General features: G+C 33.5%; 1 protein-coding gene across 1 annotated transcript in view; it reads right to left on the reverse strand.

The window, feature by feature from the left end:
- Positions 1-20,934, reverse strand: part of CNTNAP4 (contactin associated protein family member 4) — a 205,594-nt gene that overhangs the window by 15,417 nt on the left and 169,243 nt on the right. Inside the window, exons 14-18 of the mRNA XM_050716536.1 lie at positions 17,120-17,276; positions 13,791-13,918; positions 9,033-9,203; positions 3,403-3,621; positions 883-1,122 (exon numbers count right to left, since the gene is read on the reverse strand). Coding sequence (XP_050572493.1) covers positions 883-1,122; positions 3,403-3,621; positions 9,033-9,203; positions 13,791-13,918; positions 17,120-17,276 — 915 coding nt within the window. The remainder of the gene's footprint in view (positions 1-882; positions 1,123-3,402; positions 3,622-9,032; positions 9,204-13,790; positions 13,919-17,119; positions 17,277-20,934) is intronic.

Here is a 20,934-nt window from a genome sequence, read left to right on the forward strand (position 1 = left end):
GGACCCACTAATCAATCACTTGAAGAATAATAAGCTTGGAGTGTGACCATTCTTCTTCTATTTGCTGGGGAGCAGGAAGACATCATGAGAATGAATGGAAGACATTCAGTAGCATTACTTCCACAGGGGATATGGATATGGAAGGACTTCACAAGAGTCTTTTATTTTTTTCGTGGCAGTAGTGGCTGGGTAGATGTAATGCTCATGAATTTAGAGGAACCTGGATCAATGGCATTTAAGCCAGCAAGTACTTTGCAGAATACATGGAGGAAGAAAGCAATTTTTAACAAATTAGAATGATTTGAAAATATTGAATTTCTAAATGAACTTCCATTCTTATAATTCAAACTCAATGACTGTTTATCATCCATTAGTATAACACCATTAGTGATGAACTCCATTAAAAAGGATGAAAAGATGGGTTCACTCCTTTTTCCCATAATCTCACTTTCCTCTTACAGTTAAAAAAAAAAAAAAAAAGAAAAAAGAAAAAAAAAAAGCATTACTTCTTGGTTTGTTTTCCAAATTTTGTCATAGCTTTAATCCTAGTTAATCCTTAAGACTTGACAGACAGATATCCAAACGTTTATATATACCATTCCTAGCTGTAGTATAATATTAAAATATGAAAGTTGCTACATAACATTAAAGAAAACATAGTGACTCTCTCACATAAGGTGTTTTAAACAGTAGATGTTGAGTGTATCTCTGGAAGACCATGTTTATAAAACTAGTTATACATACTGAGCAAATTAAACTGAATGTTTCTCTACACTGGGTGAAACAAATGATTTGTAACCATTCAGGCATATCCTTAAGGAACTTATACTGGACTGCATGCTCTGATTTTCAATAACTGAGGAAGCTAAAAGACATGCTTGCCTGTCTTACAGAATGGCCCGGCATAGGCAGAGAAACTGCAGTCACAAGAGAATCCACTGTATTTCTCTCTGCATTTTCCACCATTGTGACACAGGTTACCATAGCTACTACAATGTCCAGGACATCCTGGTTCAACTCCTGGTGTTATCTTCGCTCTCTCTTCCAGGTCAAGGGCCATTCCATTTAACTGTAATGAACGAATGCATCCCAAAAATCCTTTCTGTCTAGATGCTGTCCCACCTGAAATAAATTCATATGAGCTTTTAAAAATAAAAAAAAGAACTAATGTGTAACAACATCTGTATATTTTACAGCCCCTGAACAGTCTATGATGAGTTTCCAATATATATGCTTATGCATGTGAAAATATTTATAAATAGCTTTAAAAGTGTATCTAGTTTCTTTTTTTCTCAAGTAATTACAGTGAATTCCTGAAGCTTTTGATTGGAAAAAAAGGATTTTGCACAGTAAGATACCAAGCAATGATGCATACTGTTATTAATTCACAAAGGAGTAACATCCACAAATTAGGTTTTGTTGTTTGTTTGCTTGTTTTTAAGAGAAGAGAAGGGGAGAGAAAGGGAGAGACGGGAAGAGAAGCAAAAGGAAAAATGAAGGAATACAGAAAAATGAATAATAATAATAATAATAATAATAAAGTAAAGGAGAAAAGGTTAAGGGAGGGTGATGAAGAGTAAAGATTTACTTTTTCAAGATTCTGCTGACTGCTCAATTGTTCTGCATGCCTGTCTGTCTGTCTCATGGTATAGATCATGATATCCCAGAGCTCATGTCTGGGATTGCATATTTTGTCCTGTGGTGGAAGCTGTGTCCAATCTTGAATTTATTCCCTTCTCTACTGAGTGAGGAGGCTGGTTAATCCTGACTATGAAACATATGGTGTAAATGAATAGGACAATCCAGAAGGTAATAATAGTTGTTGCTTCATTTATTATGACTATTCATTTTAAGATACTTCCTGACGGACAACATTTTGTTCATTGTGATTGCTTAGCAAGGTGTGCAATATGCACAATATTTTTTCTCCTAACCTATGTTACAAAATTTACTATATCATCTCCTGTTTTGGTTGTTGTTGCTGTATTTTTTTTTCTCTTTTACAAAGAAAAACAGAAAACACTTCACAATATACAAGGTTGCCAACCATAATCCTCATGAATTTCCAGACAACTGTTGACTAAAAGCTTCCACCAAAAAAAATACCAGAAGAAGCAGAATAGAATCACTATTTCAATGCAAACTATTCATCTGAACACTATCTGAAGAAAACAAGCTAGACAAAATTTTAAATTGACACCTCCATATAAGAGATAACTATATATACATTTATACTAGAAGTATAAACTATTTGACAAAGTCAGCCAATATATAAATATAGTTTTATTTATTATTTATTTATTTATTTTTCATTTGTTAAAAAAGATCACCTTATTCAGTAGCCTATTATTTGATAATATTTTCTGGGAAGTGCTACTCTTAAATCAGGTTAGTACAGTTTCAGAACATTTGGAAGAAGGATTAGATCAACTCACTGTCATTATCATTAGAAAACTGTTTAGACTTGATATTGACATAAACAACTGTGGAATTTCAGTTTTGTTTCACAGATCAGATTGCATAAATTCAAACTGATCTACTTTCAACTTTTCCTAAGGATACACTTTATTTAGTAACACCAGGACCCTTAATTTCCCTCCTCCCTAAGATGCAGCAAATGAAAAATAAGTTCCCTTAATATAACGTGTCTTACAGCAGATCTAGACAAAAAGCTTTGTAAAGGTAGGACAGGCTTCACATGTTTGTAGAATGCACAGCATAAAAGTACACCAAAAGCACAGAAATAATAAATAAAGATTTTTATAATATTATGTTTATAAAGATTACAGGAAAAACACTACCTTGTACATAACACATAGGTCTAAATAATGCTATATAAGAGCTAAATAGACATGAATTAATTTTTGTTATCTTAATTCTGCTTTTCCTGTAGTTTATCTAAGTACATTAATGCCAAATTTGCTGAAGTATAAAGCCATAAGTATTCGGGTAAACTTTCTTCTTTGAAGCTTTAATGGTTTAGACAGAACTGACCATAGATGTGGATTTGTCTTGGTTGTGTGAGGTCAAAGAATAATCCCTTTATCTCATTTACCATACTAAGTAAACACAGTCCGAATATTCCATTAAACATATTGGAAAAAGGCAGAAGAGTAGATCCTTTAGTTTCTTCAAACAAACCTCAAAAAAAAAAAAAATAGTTGAAAGCTTATCCAATAATAACTATAGGATGAAGCACTGAATTTCTATCTTTAAAATAGAGCTAAATCTCCTTGGATTTTACACCAGGGCTCTTATTTTACCATACAAGCTGTTTTCAAAAGACCCAGTTGCTATCTTTTTGTTGTTGGTGGTGGTTTTTTCTTCTTCTTTTTTTTTTTTTTTTCCATTTCTCATTTTCATGATGATAATTAGAAAAAATTCTGTTAAATGAGAGCCTACCTACAAAAAGTTGGCTGTTGAGTTGCAACCGAATATGCCCATCAGGTGGAGCTGCATGAAACTTTTGAGGAAGCTGATCTACTTGTAAGGATGCCTCTTTGATGTTTCGTTCAGCCTTGACATAATGCCACTGGTTGTCATTTAAGGAAGTGAGTGACTGCACTGTAACTTCACGAGGTCCATTTCCAACATCGAATGAAAAAATCACTTCATATGGGGCTAGAAAGAGGACATCAATATTTAAATAATTGCTTAAATTATTCCATAGTTATTTAGGTCATACAGCCATTAAACAGCAGAACAAGCTATTTTCAGGCCTAGTCTGCTATTTCCTCTGGCTATGACAGGATAAGATAATTTTCTGGGGAGGAAAAGTAGATCTTAGAAGTCCTGTCTACAAAGCTCTTTCTTCACACTCACTGACACTGAGAACAATGGTTTGTCAACAAAGTGAAAGTCAAACTGTATGCACCCCCCAGAGAGTATAGAAGTCAAGAAACAGTGAAATGTACTAGCTTTGTTATTTTTCATTTTGGATAAAAAAGATATATCTTACTTATATGTTAATTGATTACCATTGTTAGCTAAATTTCAACCACAACTAAAATTCAAACAGGTTCTATTTTTTTTTTTCTTATTTATTCACATAACTCATACAATTATCAGAGTACAAATTTTGATCTAGAAAGCAGCACTGGCTAATAGGAAATATCTGTCCTAACACAGATGCAAATAATTTTCAAAATCAGTAACACAACTTTTTGAAAAGAACAAATTGATTCCGATGTATGTACCATGTTTTGATTTCTTACAAGATTTTCAAACTTCTCTGTCTAAAATGTCCATAGAGGTTGTTATAACATCGCAACTAAAATAAATAAATAAATAAAAGTTAAAACTTATGCCTGTCAAGAATTTTCACTGTTCTGCAATACTGCAGAATGAGATATATGATGGCCTTATGTTTGGTTTGGAAGAGACCTTTAAAGACCATCTAGTCCACCCCCTCTGCCCTGGGTAAGGACATCTTTCATTAGGTGAAGGTGCTCAAAGCCCTGTCTTACACAACTTTGAAGTCTTCCATTGTTGAGACATCCACAACTTCTCTGCGGAACCTATTCTGTTGTCTCACTACCATCCTGAAAAAATTTCATCCTGATATCCAATCTAAATCTACCTTCTTTCAGTCTAAAGCCATTGCTCCTTGCCCTACCACTACAGGCTCTGCTAAAAGGCCTTTCTCCGTTTTTATTATAAGCCTTGTTTATATATTGAGAGGTGTCAACAAAGTCTCGTATATATATATATATATATTTTAATGTAAACATACTCACACAATATGCTTCAACTTATATGTTGAAGTCAACTGAGTCATTCCCTAAGCAATATTTGCATGATATTTTGCCTAGAAAAGCATAGCTGCATCTTTGTTGTTCAGATGGGGAATATGCCAGAAATCAAAAATCTGAAAGTTATAAACTGCTCAATTAACATACTAAAGGATAAACACATAAGAAGAGTAATTCCTAAACATGAGATTACCATCATTTTAAATTATTACTTGAATAAAAGACTAGAGGACTGAGAAGTCTCCATGAATTGGAACCATTACAGGTTCCAATTTATGTCACTAGACTTTGAGAGAAAAGCAAAATGGTTAGAAGTGATCAGAGGACATGAAAGACCTTCAAACACGTTATCGAACATGAATTTACAGAATAATACATTTTTTAAAAATCACAGTGAAATAGTGGAATACTTGCATTTTCTTTTCAATTTTAAATGATACATTAGACATTTTAGAACATTTAGATCCACTTTGGCCAATCTTTAGACTGAGTAATGCCATATGCTTGTTATCCCTTAAGCCCCAAATCTGGTTATTATAAAGTATTTTCATATAACAGTTGAATCTGAGAGAGAAAATACACACAGCATTTGGTTTTCCAGATAAAATAAGACATAATATGCAGATGAGTTTTAAACAGAACTCCTTTTGTAGTAAGTGATCTCTTCTGCTTAAAAATCAACACTGTTCTATACAATAATAAGAAATAATGGTTACCTAAAATCTTGTCATCATTAAAATGAATTTTCGGATAAATTTGTTTCATTTGGACAAAGTTGAGAGCTCAGTCTCCCTGTACTGAGGGGTAAAAGAATAAATAAAAAAAAAAAAAAAAGAGCAACAGAAAACTCCATGTGACCAGGTAAAGAGAATTTCTGCTGAATGTTACCTTCTGTAGGGAGGTCTTTGTAATCCTCCAGGTAGTGTTGGAGTGAAGCCTGAAAACACAAATTCTGCTTTGAACTTACTGAATGTGCCTATGAAATAGCATATCAGAATGACAGATCTGATAAATAATGTGACTGATTAGAATTTAAAGGTAAGACAACATATAGCATAGCTTTTGAAATAACCAATGAAATAATGAATTATGTTATTAACACTAAAGAGTAATGTAATCTTGAAAAACAGAACCAGTTCCAGAAGTTCCAAAGATGGAGTTTTAAAGAGCTATGATGACCCTACTAGCATCTAGTGGACTGTCTGAAGACTGACCAGAATATGTCAGAAAAAGAGATAAATATAATCAGTTTATATTTTATATTTAAAGCAACTCTGGTTAAAACAACAGCACTGCAAGTTTAGAAGAAATTTGGCATTTATGAGCCCAGTGGTCAAAATACCTGTGGAAGGTGTGCCACAGGATGTAGAGGGATGCTGACTGAGTTCTGAAATTTGTCCTCTTGTGATGAAAGACCAGGGCAAAGAGCATTTTCATCATTTTCTTAGTAGCATGAGAAAGGTCTGTCCTGGAGCATAGCTCTTTTAATGAAAAAATACTTTGTGGTCCTTACCTACCCTGGCGTTAGACAAAAAAATTCCAGACATTGCAGGGATTCTTGAAGCTAATGAATTCAAACACAGGCAAAGCACAGGTACAGATTGGCAAAGTGGAGTGGAAGATGCAGTTGATAGTGATCATGGAGTGTGGTCTTTGGCTAGCTGTAGCTAAAATGACTAACAGAAAGCACAGCCAACAAGAACCATTTAGAGTACCAAGACATATACATTATATGCAGTAACAGAAAGTGATTAAGTAATATGCTACAGAATACAATAATTGAGTACTTTCCTTAGAGAAAAAAAAAAAAAAGGAATCCACTCATCCTGGACAATAAGTAGTGAATTTGGGCAGAAGGGGGGCCTATCACAGCTTCATACTCAGAACTCTTCAGCACTATTTCCAATAGTTCTTTCCTCAGAAGACCCTCTAAATTACTACAATTGCTCCCAATCCTACTCTAAATTTCTGTTTATCTTTTTGTATTTAAATTGGAAATACTGTATTTAAATTGGAAATAATCCTTCAGTGAGCACTCAGTATAAAATAGTAACTTAGATTCCTGGCTAGAAGATATAATTTGCAGTCATATAACTATTTAATACAGTGTACTATGAAAACTCTCAGAGTTGAATTAGCCTTGTGGCTTTCAAACAGTCTGCAGAACATTACAGTAACTCAGACAAAAACTCAAAGCCTCGAGGTTTTATTTTATTTTTATATTTTCTTATAATAAATAAATAATAAAAAATAATCATATCTTGTCTAAGATTATTCAGTTTTCTGTGTTTAAAATATGATTAGGATAAATAAGTACATTTTTGCGATAGCTTTTTAATGTTGTGTATGCACCACAGTGTTTATAGATGTTCATAAAAGCAAACAGCTCTAAACTTCACCTTTCCTATTAAGCTTCTTGATCTGGCACTTTTGCTTTGGTAAACTTAGGCTTAATTGTCTACAGACCATTATATCATAAATAAAAGCATTGGATATAAAGTTTGAGAACAATCAAAAAATAAAATGCTAAGAAAAATCTTTATGTTAGCAAGTATGGTATGCCAAATATTAATCACATAATGAATTTTAAATAATTTCTAACATCTTCATCTTAAACACAGAACCTGACATTTTCATTATTGTTATTTATTATTACTTGAATTAAAGACTTAAAGAATTTATGTAGAAATATAAATAGCATATGAAGTGTAGGTTGTTGATTTACATTCAAATCTACTGCAAAGGAGTATAAAATGAAATTTAAATGATACTATACAATATGATATGTTCAAGGTGATTAATGTGTTTGATTGTTTGTTTTTTAAGGTAGTTGTGATAAGAGAATGTATTATGAATTACTGAACAATATTACTCTTAGTACAAATACACAATTCTGGCTCCAGAACAAACAATCCTACCTATCAAAAAATAATAGGTATACCTATTCAACAATTCATGACATTTTCCTGTAATGTGTCTGTAATTTAACTGTTTATTTTGAGATAGGAAAACGTTTGCCATGCAAGAATATTATCATTGTTTCAGAGAAGTGGTGACCTAGTGGCTTCAGATTGCTTCACTGAAGTGGTGACCTAACACATTTTCTGTATTCCATGACACCGAGGTTATTATGCTACTGTGTTTTCACCTGTTCACAAGACTTTAACAGAAAGCAATCCACACTCCTCTCCTGACAAACCTGGTAAAGACACTATTGAAAATAGAGTATCTTTTGAATACAGCCTGAGACAACAAAAAACAAATTGAGAAAGCATTATACACAATATTCCATAGTTTAAGTGTCAACAGAACAACACAGTAGGTGCTTTTCTGTTTGTTTCAATAATGTAAAACATTATAATTGGCAAAAAAATCAATCAAGCAAAATATTTTATTTTTTAATAAAGATGCAGTAATGTTTCTAAAATTATATTTTGTATGATATAAAATATTATGTATCTATTTGTATATCTATATCTTCACCAGAAAATTATCAAGGGTGATAACACCTTGGATCTGTAAAAACTGAGGAAATGTCCAATGTCAAGATATAAGCTTTTACAAAGAACTCTCAGAAGCACCTGTCAACTATAAAACTTTTAAAATGATCTGTCATTATAAATAAATCCAAAAGATTTTGAAACAATAATTATTCCTTTTAAATATTCTCCCTTTTAACAATGAACAATATAAGACTACGAAAACATCGAGACAACTAAGATAAATTCTACATGAGTCATGTTACTGAATTCAATAATACAATTTAATTTTCTCTTGTAAAAAAAAAATCTATGTGCTAAAATCTAAGATTTTAGATATGTATGAAGGAAATAATAACAATAAAAAGATTGGTGATATTGGGAAAAGATATAACCAAGTTGGGATACTATGCTATAGATGGTCTGACTCACACATTGTGGCTCTGAATAAATCTCGCAACAGCCACACTTAGTGCCTGGCCGTGAGGGGTGTAGCAGGCGAGCGAAGGAGGAACTGATTGAGCAGTAAAAGGCTGATTGCTGAGATTAAGAATGCTCTGGGGCTGAAATTATCTTTGAATGTATATTTGTATAATTAAATCTAATTCCAGTGCTGGGATTTTGGGGAGAATGATAAAGCTACCAAAGTAATAACTGTAATAAAAATAGAGAATATATTTTAAAATATTCCTCTTATTAGTTAGCTCTAATATAGTCCCACTGAAAGCTAAAATAATAATAGTAATAGTTAATGATATTAATGTTAATAATAATAATAATACAATGCAGTGGTGCTACTTACAGTATAACTCTATCCTTATGAAGTCTTGAATTCCCAGATTTTCTAAAAACACTCCTGAGGAAGCAGTAGTTTTAAAGAAAAATGATACATCTGCACTGAGTTCTCCATGGAGTGTGGGGAAATGCAGGTAAGATGTCTCTGTGTTGAACGATGCTGAATTCCAAAATGCTCCTGTTTGTCAATACAAGTTTAAATGATAGATACAATGTTGTCTAATACTGCCAGTATAAATTTTGTAACAATTTAAGCAGAGGAAAGTGCCTAAGTCTACAAAGGATTTTCAGTGGTAAGAGCACCTGAGTACCAGAGTTCCACAGAGGCTTCCTGTTTAGTTGGTAATAATAAAAAAAAAAAAAAAAGGGGGGGGGGGGATCCCCACAAAAGACTTATTCAACTTGAGAAGTTGTCCTCGTTTCAGTGGGTATATAGCTAATTTTCTTCCCAGTAGCTGGTATGGTGCTATGTTTTAGATTTAAGATGAGAATAATGTTGATAACACACTGACGTTGTAGTTGTTGATGAGCAGTGTTATAAACTAAGTTAAGGGCTTTCTAGCTTCTCATACTGTCCTGCCAGCAAGCACGCTGATGATACACAAGAAGCTGGGACGTGACAGAACAAGGACAGCTGACCCAAACTAGCCAACGGGATATTGTGTACCATATGAATACATGTGGGACAATAAAACTGTATGGGTTGGCAGGGAAGGGAGCAGCTACTTCTTGGGAGTCTGACTGGGCATTGGTCAGATAGTGGTGAACAATTGCATTGTACGTCACTTGCTTTGTATATTCTTATTGTTCTCCCTGTTATTATTGTCATTCTTCTATATTATTACTAATAATACTATAATAATAATAGTAATAACAATAATTTCTCTTCCTTTTCCAACCTAATAAAATGTCTTTTTCTCAACTAACAAATTTCACCTTTTTTTCTGATTCTCTCCCCAATCCCACTGGTGTGGGGAGTGAGTGAATGGCTGTGTGCTGCTTAGCTGCCTGCCAGTTTAAACCACAGCAGAGGTTAAAGCACTGTGCTCCAACAACCAAAACTCAGTTAACAGGAAATGAAATGCCTGGAATCTCAGCTAGATTGTCCAGATAGGGCCTGATGTATCCTTTTGGGAAACAGATATAGCAACTTCGAACAAAATACTATACCTTTAATAGTTTGTATAAATTCCAGTACCTGGAAAAGCTATGGAGAAGATTTCCATAGGTACTACTGAAAGGAATTTAAAGAGCAAGGCGATAATCAGGCATAATCAACATGGGGTCATGAAGGGAAAGCCTTTGATCTCCTTCTACGATAAGGTCACCCATTTGGTTGATAGGGGGACGGTGGTGGATATAATCTTTCTGAATTTTAGTAAGGTCTTTGAATCCATCCCTCACAGTATCTTTCTGGGCAAATTATCCAACTGCGAGGTGAACAAGTACATGCTACACTGAGTGATAAATTGGCTGAATAATCTGGGTGCAGGAGTTGAATGGATCTTTAGCAAGTTTAGTGATGATACTAAACTGTGGGGGTGCTCTTGACTCTGGAGGGACAAGTGGCCTTACAAAGGGATCTAGATAGACTGCAGAATTGTGCAGTCACCAATGGCATGAAATTCAGCAAACGTAAATGCTGCTGTCTGCACAAGGGACAGAGCAATGCCAGTCAGAAGTACACATTCAGAGAAGTTTGGCTAGGAAACCAGTAAAGGTTCTAGGGGTGCTGGTTGACAGTAAGATCAACATGAGCCAGCAGTGTGCCCTGGACAAATGGTGTTTTGGGATGCATTAGCCACAGCATAGCCATCTGGTCAAAAGAGATTTTTCTCCCACTATATCTAAAATTAATGAGGCCTCACCTTAAATATTCTGTGCAGTTCTGGGCTCTAAAATATTAAAAGTATATTGAGGTATGTGAAAACTCCAGAGGAAAGCAACAAAGCTGGTAACAGGGCTGGAAGGCATGTCCTACAAGGAGAGGCTATGGACACTTGGGTTACCTAATTTGGAGAAAAAGAGGTTAAGAGGTAACCTCACTGCTTTTTACAGCTTCCTGAGGAGGACAAATAGAGAGGGAGGTGCCATTCTCCTCTCCCTGGTAAATAATGATAGGATGTATAGGAATGGCACAGAGTTGTGTTGTGGGAGGTTCAGGCTGGGTATGAGGAAAAATTTCTTTACCATGAGGGTGGCCAAATGCTGGAACAGGTTTCCTAGCAAGGTTGTTGATGCACCATGCCTCTCGATGTTCAAGAGGCATTTGGATAATGCCCTCAATAATAAGATTTAACTTTTGGTTAGCCCTGGAGTGGTCAGATGATTGGACTAGATGATCTCCGGAGGTCCCTTCCACCTGAACAATTCTAATTCTAATTCTAATTCTAATTCTCATTCTCATTCTAAATTATTACTGTGAGAGTCATTAAGTGTATTTCTCACATAAAGAGGAAAGGAGTTGTCCTATTGTTGCAATCCAGTCAAGTTTTGCCAGATATCACAAAGAAGATAAGATACAGCTCCTACTAATTCCCATGGCAGGAAATAAATATTTAAATTCTGTTAACATATCTTCTTTAATTGACTACAGTTTAGAAATTCACATTAATTCTTACTTACATGATAAATCCCATATAAACTTTACTCAAAACGAAAGGTTACAAGATATTTACCTGGTTTTATATTTCCTTAAGTTAACATTTAATTATAATTTGTTACATTTTATCCTGATTAATAAAAAGCTTATGTAAAATCTCTAATAGCATTCTCTTATAATGAGAACATAATCTGCATTTATGCTGTTCAACTAGAAGTACCTTGTTATTACTGCTGAATTCTTACAGGTGTATCTGTATTTCTTTACTAAGCTATATTGATTTTTGAATAAAATGAGGTATTCAATGATTTCTTACGTAACTGAACAAGAATTGTACACATTCTCCTGATAATACTGTAATCTGACTCTAAATCTTATGCTAAACTATGTTTTTTGCTTCAGGCACTCTCTGTTTTTGGAAAAAATATAATAATAAAAATAAAATAAAATAAAATAAAATAAAATAAAATAAAATAAAATAAAATAAAAATAAAATAAAATAAAATAAAATAAAAATAAAATAAAATAAATTAAAAGGGGGGGGGGGGGGGAGATTTACAAATTTCTCGCACCTACAAAACCAAACAGAGACCTGAACCACATACCACTGAAGTAAAATCAAAGTCCATTCCCTCATCCCTCCTGACCTTATAGAAGAGTTTTAATCAGAATTCAGATCCCTCACCTAGAAAAGCATCATGGCAGGAGATTTATATATATTCTGGTAATTTCTTGCTTCAACACTTGCCACTTGAGACTACTGCCAGCCATCAAAAGTTAGCATCAGGACAACTTTTACATGGTAGGCCAGAGCTGTGAACAGATGGCTGAGGTTGGGAGAGAAAAACGTGTCTTTGCTCTCTTGTGCTCTTTGATGGGTTCCTTGGTGTTCCTGCAGAAGGAAGCCTATCATTGTGTGCAAAGTGTCATTAGCTGAAGGACGCAACTTAACATCTTGGGATCAATTTTAAAACTGTTCTCAATTGTTCCAGGTCACAGCTCCCACAGAGCCAACTTCACCACAGTTATGACTCAAGTATATAACAATTATTTAGAAAACAATGAGCTGGCTGTTACCAGTCATTCAAACACAATAGGAACTTTAATACTACTAATTTATACAAAACTGGTAAAACATTGCTAGTAATTAGAAGAGAGAGAACAGCAGCAGAAACAGTGAAGTAATAATACAATTAGCTTCAATGAAGCATTTGAATTATCTTAGTAAATCAGAAAATCAGAATGGAGTCCTTAGGGGAGTACAGTTTTGCTATCTCAAAAGCATTACAAGTATACAGCAAAGTAAAGAATAAATAGACTACTCGAGTGCTCCCTTTTTTTTTTTTTTTTTTGTATGGGCAGAGGACCTCCTTAGGTCTCTTCCCGTCAGAATTAGCCATGGTTCTGCATCATAATCCTGTGATTTCACAGTTCTGTGACAGATAAGAGATGTAAACAATTCACAGCTGAGTGACAAGAGATGTGAAAAGGAAGCACCCAACAGGTTTTTCTTGTTGTTTTTTTTTTGCCTTTTTTTTTTTTTTCCATGTCTAACAAATTTTCATAAGAAAATTAGAAAGCACTGCTGTAGCACACATCTGTTAACAAATCTTCCTAATTACTCTGACAAGTCGGAGGAATGGAATCAAAGACATAAAAATAAATACTTGTTAACCTATATTTATTTATTTATGTGGTCTCCTGACTGAGCCTAAAAGTGCAGATTTTTATTGGTGTTCATTTCCTTTTATTCATTTTTCTGGTGTTAGTTTCCTTTTGTTAGTAGAAACTAAAAATAAATTGGAAAAAAAAAAAAGATGAAAGATGAATATCACACAATAAATAAAAAAATAACATAATAATATGAAACAATATTGAAGAAGAAACTCACAGGATAACATTTGATGCAAAGAACTATAAAAACTATACTAACTATGTCAGTCTTCATTATTTATTTTTATCCTCAAAAAAAAAAAATCTTTACAATTCTACCCTAGTTTGAAATGGAACATCACACTTTGTCTTTTTCTTTTCTAGTTACTAAAAGATTTGGGTAGAATTTTTACAAAGTTATAGCCTAGGCTGTTTAGCAAATTATATTTAAAACTTTTTTTGTAGTCAAAAGCCATTGTTACTTAGCAAAACTCTGTAGCTGTTACTTACGGTCACCATGGCAAAGCAAAGGCCCTAGTCTGTAAGCTGCTTCAGAATTTGGTCTGTCAGTGTCTGTAATCACAATTTCTGTTACTGGTAGATGCTCCTTGTGGGAAAGGAACCCAGTATCATTAGTCCTGGAAAGATAACATGAAAGCAACATTTCTGTCATGTGTTTCTGATAAGCATTTCATTATCATTGCTGGCGAAAAAGAAATAATTACATTCCAAAAATATCTTCATAAGTATGTAGGTAACAGAAGCAAGTGTGAACGCAAACATATGCTTTGGTATTAATCTTGTGATTATTTGACAGGACTGAAAACAAATTCACGAAATGTGGGCAGGTTTATGGTTGTGCTTGTGAAAGAAGATGAGGACACTCTTTTTGACACAAATGGGTATGAATGAATCTGAGTGCATTAAAAAAAAAAGTATTTGCCCATGTCATAAATTTTGTGCTACTTAGGACATACTGTATCTAAAATGGCCTGTCTTTTCATCATTGAATGATGTAAATAAAGAAAAAGTCACATAGAAAAATACAAAATCATGCTGAGTGTACAGGAAAAGAAGCATCTACTTTAAATAAGTATTTTACAGAAAAGGAAAAATACAGCCTAGTGTTCTGAGCACACACCCAATACTTCTAATCTTAGAATTCATTGTTTAAAGTCTTTATTAATTTAGAGTAAGAACTGAACTAGTAAATTTCAGAAAACACCAGTTCTGACCCTATAATTTCTTCATGTGAAATCGTGGAAATATTCAGTCACTTAGGACCATTCTGGAAAATTCATTCAATTCATGTCCATTCAATTAATGTCTAGCTGAATCATCCCTTAAAGCAAGACTAATTCAGAAAAAACAGCATGAATTCAGAGAGGCGAGGCCACCTGGAAATCACTCTGCTCAGAGATTAAACACAAGACAAACACCTCAGCCAGCACTGGGTGCCAAGCAAACTTGCAAACATCTCTGGGAACATGGCTAGTCTTTGCAAAACACTCTCGCAGCACTCTGTGCACTAGAGCTGAGAGAATGGGAAGAAATTCCCTCCTCAAGCTCAATGAAATTAGTGTGTGTGTTTGTTTGTTTCCTTTCCCCTTTAATATCATTATCATTTTGCTCCATATACAATTTTTTTTCATCTGTTTTGCAAGACAGTGTACAGACAGCTGCAATTTTTCAAGAAGCATTTTTTATTTTTATTTTTTCTTAAGTGAGGAATGCAAAACATTTGAAAGTAATATTTATGTTAACTTTTGATGAAGTAAGATATTGCACATTTCTAATTAGAATGTAAAAAAAACCCCAAAAGTTTGCTTCACTAAAACTAAGCTAAAGGAGAACTGAGTAGAAACTAGCCTGCCTGCATTTTTGTAGATTTGCAGAAACATATATGTATATAGTATAATAATAATATATTACATAATAATAATAATAAAATATAATAATTATATATATATATATAATTTTTTATTTGAGATTTTTATAAATATTTTGATTACCCAGACAAGGACTTTCAGATCTAAACGTGTGTCCAATTTATGAAATAATTTAGATTTCACTGTGAGTGATATAAAAAAAAAACACAAACGTTTTCAAAACCACAATATGTGTAACCCTGTTTCTGTGTGCTCAGAAAGCACCTCTAACAAAACTTTTGCCTACTTTTTCTGATCTATCATCAGAATTGAAGCAACCGATTAAAATCAGTGGTAGTCCCTGGGGAGGCAAATGTAACATTAAGAACAACTACCAAAGTGTAAATACTGGCTCCGGAACATTGGATTTACAGGGATAAGTTACCTCTTAAAGTGAAAATTAAAGTAACAAATGTGGACACATACAGAAAAATAAAACAGGACACATTCTATTTTCAATTTCTATTTTCAATTCACTTATCAACATACACTAATTACCTTGATTTGTACTTATGTTGTCCTTTATCTACTATATTCATAAGTATGTTAACATTGTAAATTAATCTATGTATATGAGTATTTAATAAGTGAGCAAGAATATATTGCATACGCTAATAAATATTCAAAAGCCTGTTTCAAATATATATTAGTTTCTTAACACATTTTGTTGTTAGGAATCAAAAGTTGCTTGTACTTCTGTGCAGCACAGTAATAGGAAAAAATCTAGTGTTCTGGGTTTTTGTTTAAGACCTTTATTAGAAGGGCACAGCAGATATGACTGTGAATTTTACTGTGGATGCTAATTCTTTTCCCATGCAAACCTACAGAAAATTCTGGAGCTTGTAAATTAATTGTTCTTTGACTAATTCTTCATTGTATTTTCATTTTTGTATTTGCTCATGATAAGAGGATCATTTTCCAAACAAATTCACTAGCTGTTCCTTTAAAAGGAAAGCTAGAGGAGAAAATGCACATTGTATACATGAAGATGTGTAAATAAACAGATGAATACATGAAGATGTACCTTCCTAACATTTTCTATCTGCAGATGTTGACACATTTGTTAATGTGCACATATTAGCTTACTCATTGAATAGGACTTATAAATGTTAGATATGCTTTAAAAGTTTAAAGACATAAAAGTTTATTCAATGGAAAATATTTTATTTAAAAAGTATCAGCCTGCTTTATACTGCCCTAGAATTGCTATTAAGAAAGCTGGATCTGGTACGCTGATAATCTGAAGTTTAAAGCCAGGTTCAAATCTGACATCATGATAGGGACTTATCTCTGATGTTACTTATTTTAATAGGATCATAAATAACATTAGATGAATTTTAAATACAAGTGGAAGATCTACATTTTAGAAAAACTTCCATTCACTTACAATAGGTAGTATAATGTATAAGTTATGCTGATAACAAGGGTGTCCAATTTTAATAATAATAATAAAAATTTTAAAGCATAAACTTAAATGTAGAGTTAAAAATGATGCTTAAAATTTCCTAGAATTTGTAACACCCCCCCAAAAAAAAAACTTTAAGGTCGTCTTTGATTATTTTTCATATTCTAAAATACATAACTGAAGTTATACTAAAGACAAGAGCAAACATCTTAAAATATAACATTCAATATTTTCTAAAACTAGAAAATCTCTGCATAAAATGAACTCCTCCCCCTACTCCCTGAAATTCAGACTGAAAGAACTAACAATAACACTTAATATATGTCGCAATAATTTTTAAGACCGTGTTCTGTATCATAAAAAAAAAAAAAAAAAAAAGCTTTCACTATATTAATTTAAACTTACAGCATTTTTGGTGTTCAGAATCTGCTAAGGTTTGTATTTCTTTATTTATATTCCAAGACAATATGTTGTGAATAAACAATAATAATAATAAAAATAATCACCATTCATTTCTGTCAGCATTGCAGTTGCAGTAATGCTGGGAGTCAATGCAGCTTCCCTCTATGCCACAAGCACATTTCTGAACAGTAGGCGAGGAACCTCCCCAGTATGTCTGTGTTTCATTGGTCCTTCCAATCCACCAGCTCAATGGCAACCCATCTAAAAGGTAGGTTTGGGAAAATCAGTGCCCAGTCCTGTCTTTGACTCTTCCTATTTTTTTATTTTATTTTTTTTTAATCCAAACAAGTTTCTAAAATATTAACCATAGATAAATCATCCCTCAAATATAAAAACTTTAAACAAAAATTGAAAAAAAAAAGTTATCACCTTAATTAGATAAGCAATTATTCATTCTAATACTTCATTATCTGGTATTAAATGACTGTCACTGGTATTTGCTTACAGTACTGGAAAAAGGAACTAATGGTCCCTAGCTCAGCCAGCCATGATATTAGAATCAGTTATCTTAAGCAGTCCATTTATAAAATTCATTTTTAAACGGTACACGAAAAAGGAGATATCATCGCCCTAGAAATCAAAGTAGTTTATAATCCCAAGTAAAGATCAATTCCAGATCATGGAAGTACCAGAAATAGAATCAGAAGAGTTACAGAAAAGCTTTGCAGAGATGCATTCATTCCACTGCCAAGAATACTGCATAGTACTACCCATATCTGTGATGCACATTAAACAGGTGAATAGTACTATGTGTTAATCAGAAATGCCCAAAGACAGACGTTAGTCACATACAACAGATTCAGAAGTTACATATTCAGAGACAGTAGAAATCATGTTAGTGACTAAGCCTCATAAGCAAATTGATGTATCTGGTGAAGATTAGAGAGGTTCCCCATGTGAGTTACATCAAGCAAACATAGTGACAAAAACAAACAAACAAACAAAAATATATATATATATAAAAACAGACAATTCCTAAAAGGTATGAAGCGGAAAGACAAAAACATCTCAGATGATAAAGAAGAACGCTCAAAGATGCCATGTCTTAAAGTCAGAGCATGAGAAGAAGTCAAGTACAGTTAAATTGTAGAGTTTCCCACAGAAACTTCCTTTTGCTGTTGTTGCAAACTCCAAGAAGCAGTCCCCACAAGCACAAGCGAGCTGGAATTTATCTTACTTTCAACTTTACTTACAACAACCACTGCTTATTAAACCTTACTGTTAGATAAGACCTCTGTTATTTTGACAACCTCTCAACTCGTAAACATATTCACTACATTCATTACCATATAACTCTCAGTCCAGCAGGCCAAAAAAAGAATGCAAACAGTTTCTGGAAAAGTCAAATTTGCATAATGACATCAATGTCCAATATCAGTGTTTGTGTTTGCAAGCCATCAAAAGAGGAAGAAAACCTAGTGACAGGTTATAAATAATCAGACAACGCTTCAAAAATTTCCAACTAGAATTGTAAAAAACAATACATTCCTGTTGTTTCAACAGGATGCTTTAGCTTTACATTGTAGTTTTGAATAAATATTCCTAGTCTTTGGCTAGGGATATTGAGGTATATTTAAAAGCTGGTCTCAGTTGTTTGCTCTTATGGAAGGGTGAGAAGAGAGTATTTACTGAAATACTGCAAATTCATACAGATTAGTCCAGATTGTGATTCTTGTTCTACCTCTAAACATTGCTTAATCAAAATAAAGCTATTAGTAAAAAGGGTTAGAACTTTCTTCATAACAACCATATAAATGTAATAACATGTAACTTTTGTCATGACATTGTTTACAAATGCTATCTAGGCTGATTTAATATAATTTATTCTTAAAAAACAGTCAGTTAAGAATTACTAACTGAACTGCATGTCCCCAGAATATTTCATGTGATAATAATCAAAATTTGTATTTGACAGGCACAGATAGCAAAGATTATAGGTCATATTAGTGGAAGGGATTAAACTCAGCAGAAAATTTGTTAATGTACATATTTGCATTTCAAATCCTGATATTTCATTGTGGTCATAATCAATGAGACAGAACAAACTTATTTGCAGTAAAATATTATTTAATTTTGTTTCAATATCAAGTTTGCTTCAGTTGTTAGCTATTTGTGATTACTTTTTGTTTTTCTGTTTTTCAATACCGACTTTAAAATAATTCAAAGATTCATGTATAAAAAAGCAACAAATAAATTCAGAAAGGTGATCCTCAGCAGGAAGATTGCCTTGGTTTTGGCTGGGACAGAGTGAATTCTCTTCATAGGCGGAATGCTGTGCTTTGGATTTTCGATTAAAATAGACATGATAAAACAGCAAACTTTTCAGCTGTTGCAGATAATTTCTTGCACAGAACCAAGGGCTTTTCTGCTTCTTGTGCTGCCCTGCCAGTGAGGAGGTTTTGGGTGTACTAGAAGCTGGGAGGACACACCCAGGCAAACTGGCCCAGACTGGCCAAAGGAATATTCCACACCATATGATATCATACTCAGTAAAAGCTGGGTTAAAAAGGGGGCAGGGGAGAGGGGAGGGGGGAGGGAAGGGGGGTGAGGTGAAGAACATGATAAGGCATTTGGAATGATGGCATTTATCTTTCCAAGAAACCATTAATTGTGATGAGCCCTGCTTACTTGGAAGTCACTGAACATCTGCCTGCTGATGGAAAGTAGTGAATGAGTTCTTTGTTTTGTTTTTCTTGCACACATAGCTTTTTGCAATACTTTTTAAACCATTTTTACCTCAACCTATGAATTTTTGCACTTTTTTTTTTTTTTTTTTGAAGTGCAACATCATTATAAAAATTTCTAATGAAACTTCTAAATGTACGAGTTTATGGTACTGTGTCACACTGAGACCTTAAATGTTTGTTAGAATTCATAACTACTGAAACAAGCTAAAAATGGCATATTTCACATAAAAGTACGTGACAAATATATTTCAAAGTTCTCAGAAGTCCAGAACTACATTTTCCAGTAACAGTTTTAAAAAAGAAATCACTACAGCAAGAACAAGTAATATTTTCTGTCTTCTCTCTGTTTTCAACTGAAATGTAGATTTTGAAGAATAAAATGAAGACAAGAAAGGATCCCTAATTCCTTTCCCCTCCAAACCCCACAGCTCTCTGAGATCCGGGAGATAAATGAGAGAATTCTTTCATGTGGTGACATGACCATAAAATTTTCAAAAGGTGTTAGAGTTCCCAGTTTCTCTCCTTCCATGAAAGCAAGCTGAAAATTTATATTGTCAGAAAGAAAAATATGTCAAATTTGAGGATTTGGGAAATTCTTACTCTCACAGCATCTGAGACAAAGTCCAGGGTTTATATTTTGTGGTGTTCAGAGATTAAAAACATTTTTCGGTCTAAAAATAATTTAGGATATATTTACAACACAGTACTTCTAGTTAATCAGGATGCATCCAGGTTTTGACTGGTGTTTATGTAGGCACTGCCCATTTTGCTTAACAACAGATAGCTTAACTCTTTCTGGGAGCTTACTGAAATCTCTGAGAAAGATAACTCAGCAGTATTCATGCACTTAATTTTGCAGATAGCTCTGCATGACAGTTCTGTGCTAAGCTAGGTATCTAGTCTATGCAGTTTAAAGGTGATTCATTAACCTGAACAGCCACTAATGCTACAACCACTAACATCTGAATTTTATTTTAAAGAAGTGATTTAATTAAGCTTGCCTAAAAAGATGTGCAAAGCTAATACATCCTCAAAAAAGTTATAAAAATGCACCTGTCTGCTTTCAAATAGAAAACATAAACACGAATTCTCTTCAATAGGTGTTGCTCACTCCTCTATCAAAAACACAGTGTCACCTTTTTTAAACAACCTCAGTACCAAATCCAAGACTG

The sequence above is a fragment of the Cygnus atratus genome, chromosome Z (genome assembly GCF_013377495.2).
Source record: "Cygnus atratus isolate AKBS03 ecotype Queensland, Australia chromosome Z, CAtr_DNAZoo_HiC_assembly, whole genome shotgun sequence".
In the NCBI taxonomy this organism is placed as follows: domain Eukaryota; kingdom Metazoa; phylum Chordata; class Aves; order Anseriformes; family Anatidae; genus Cygnus; species Cygnus atratus.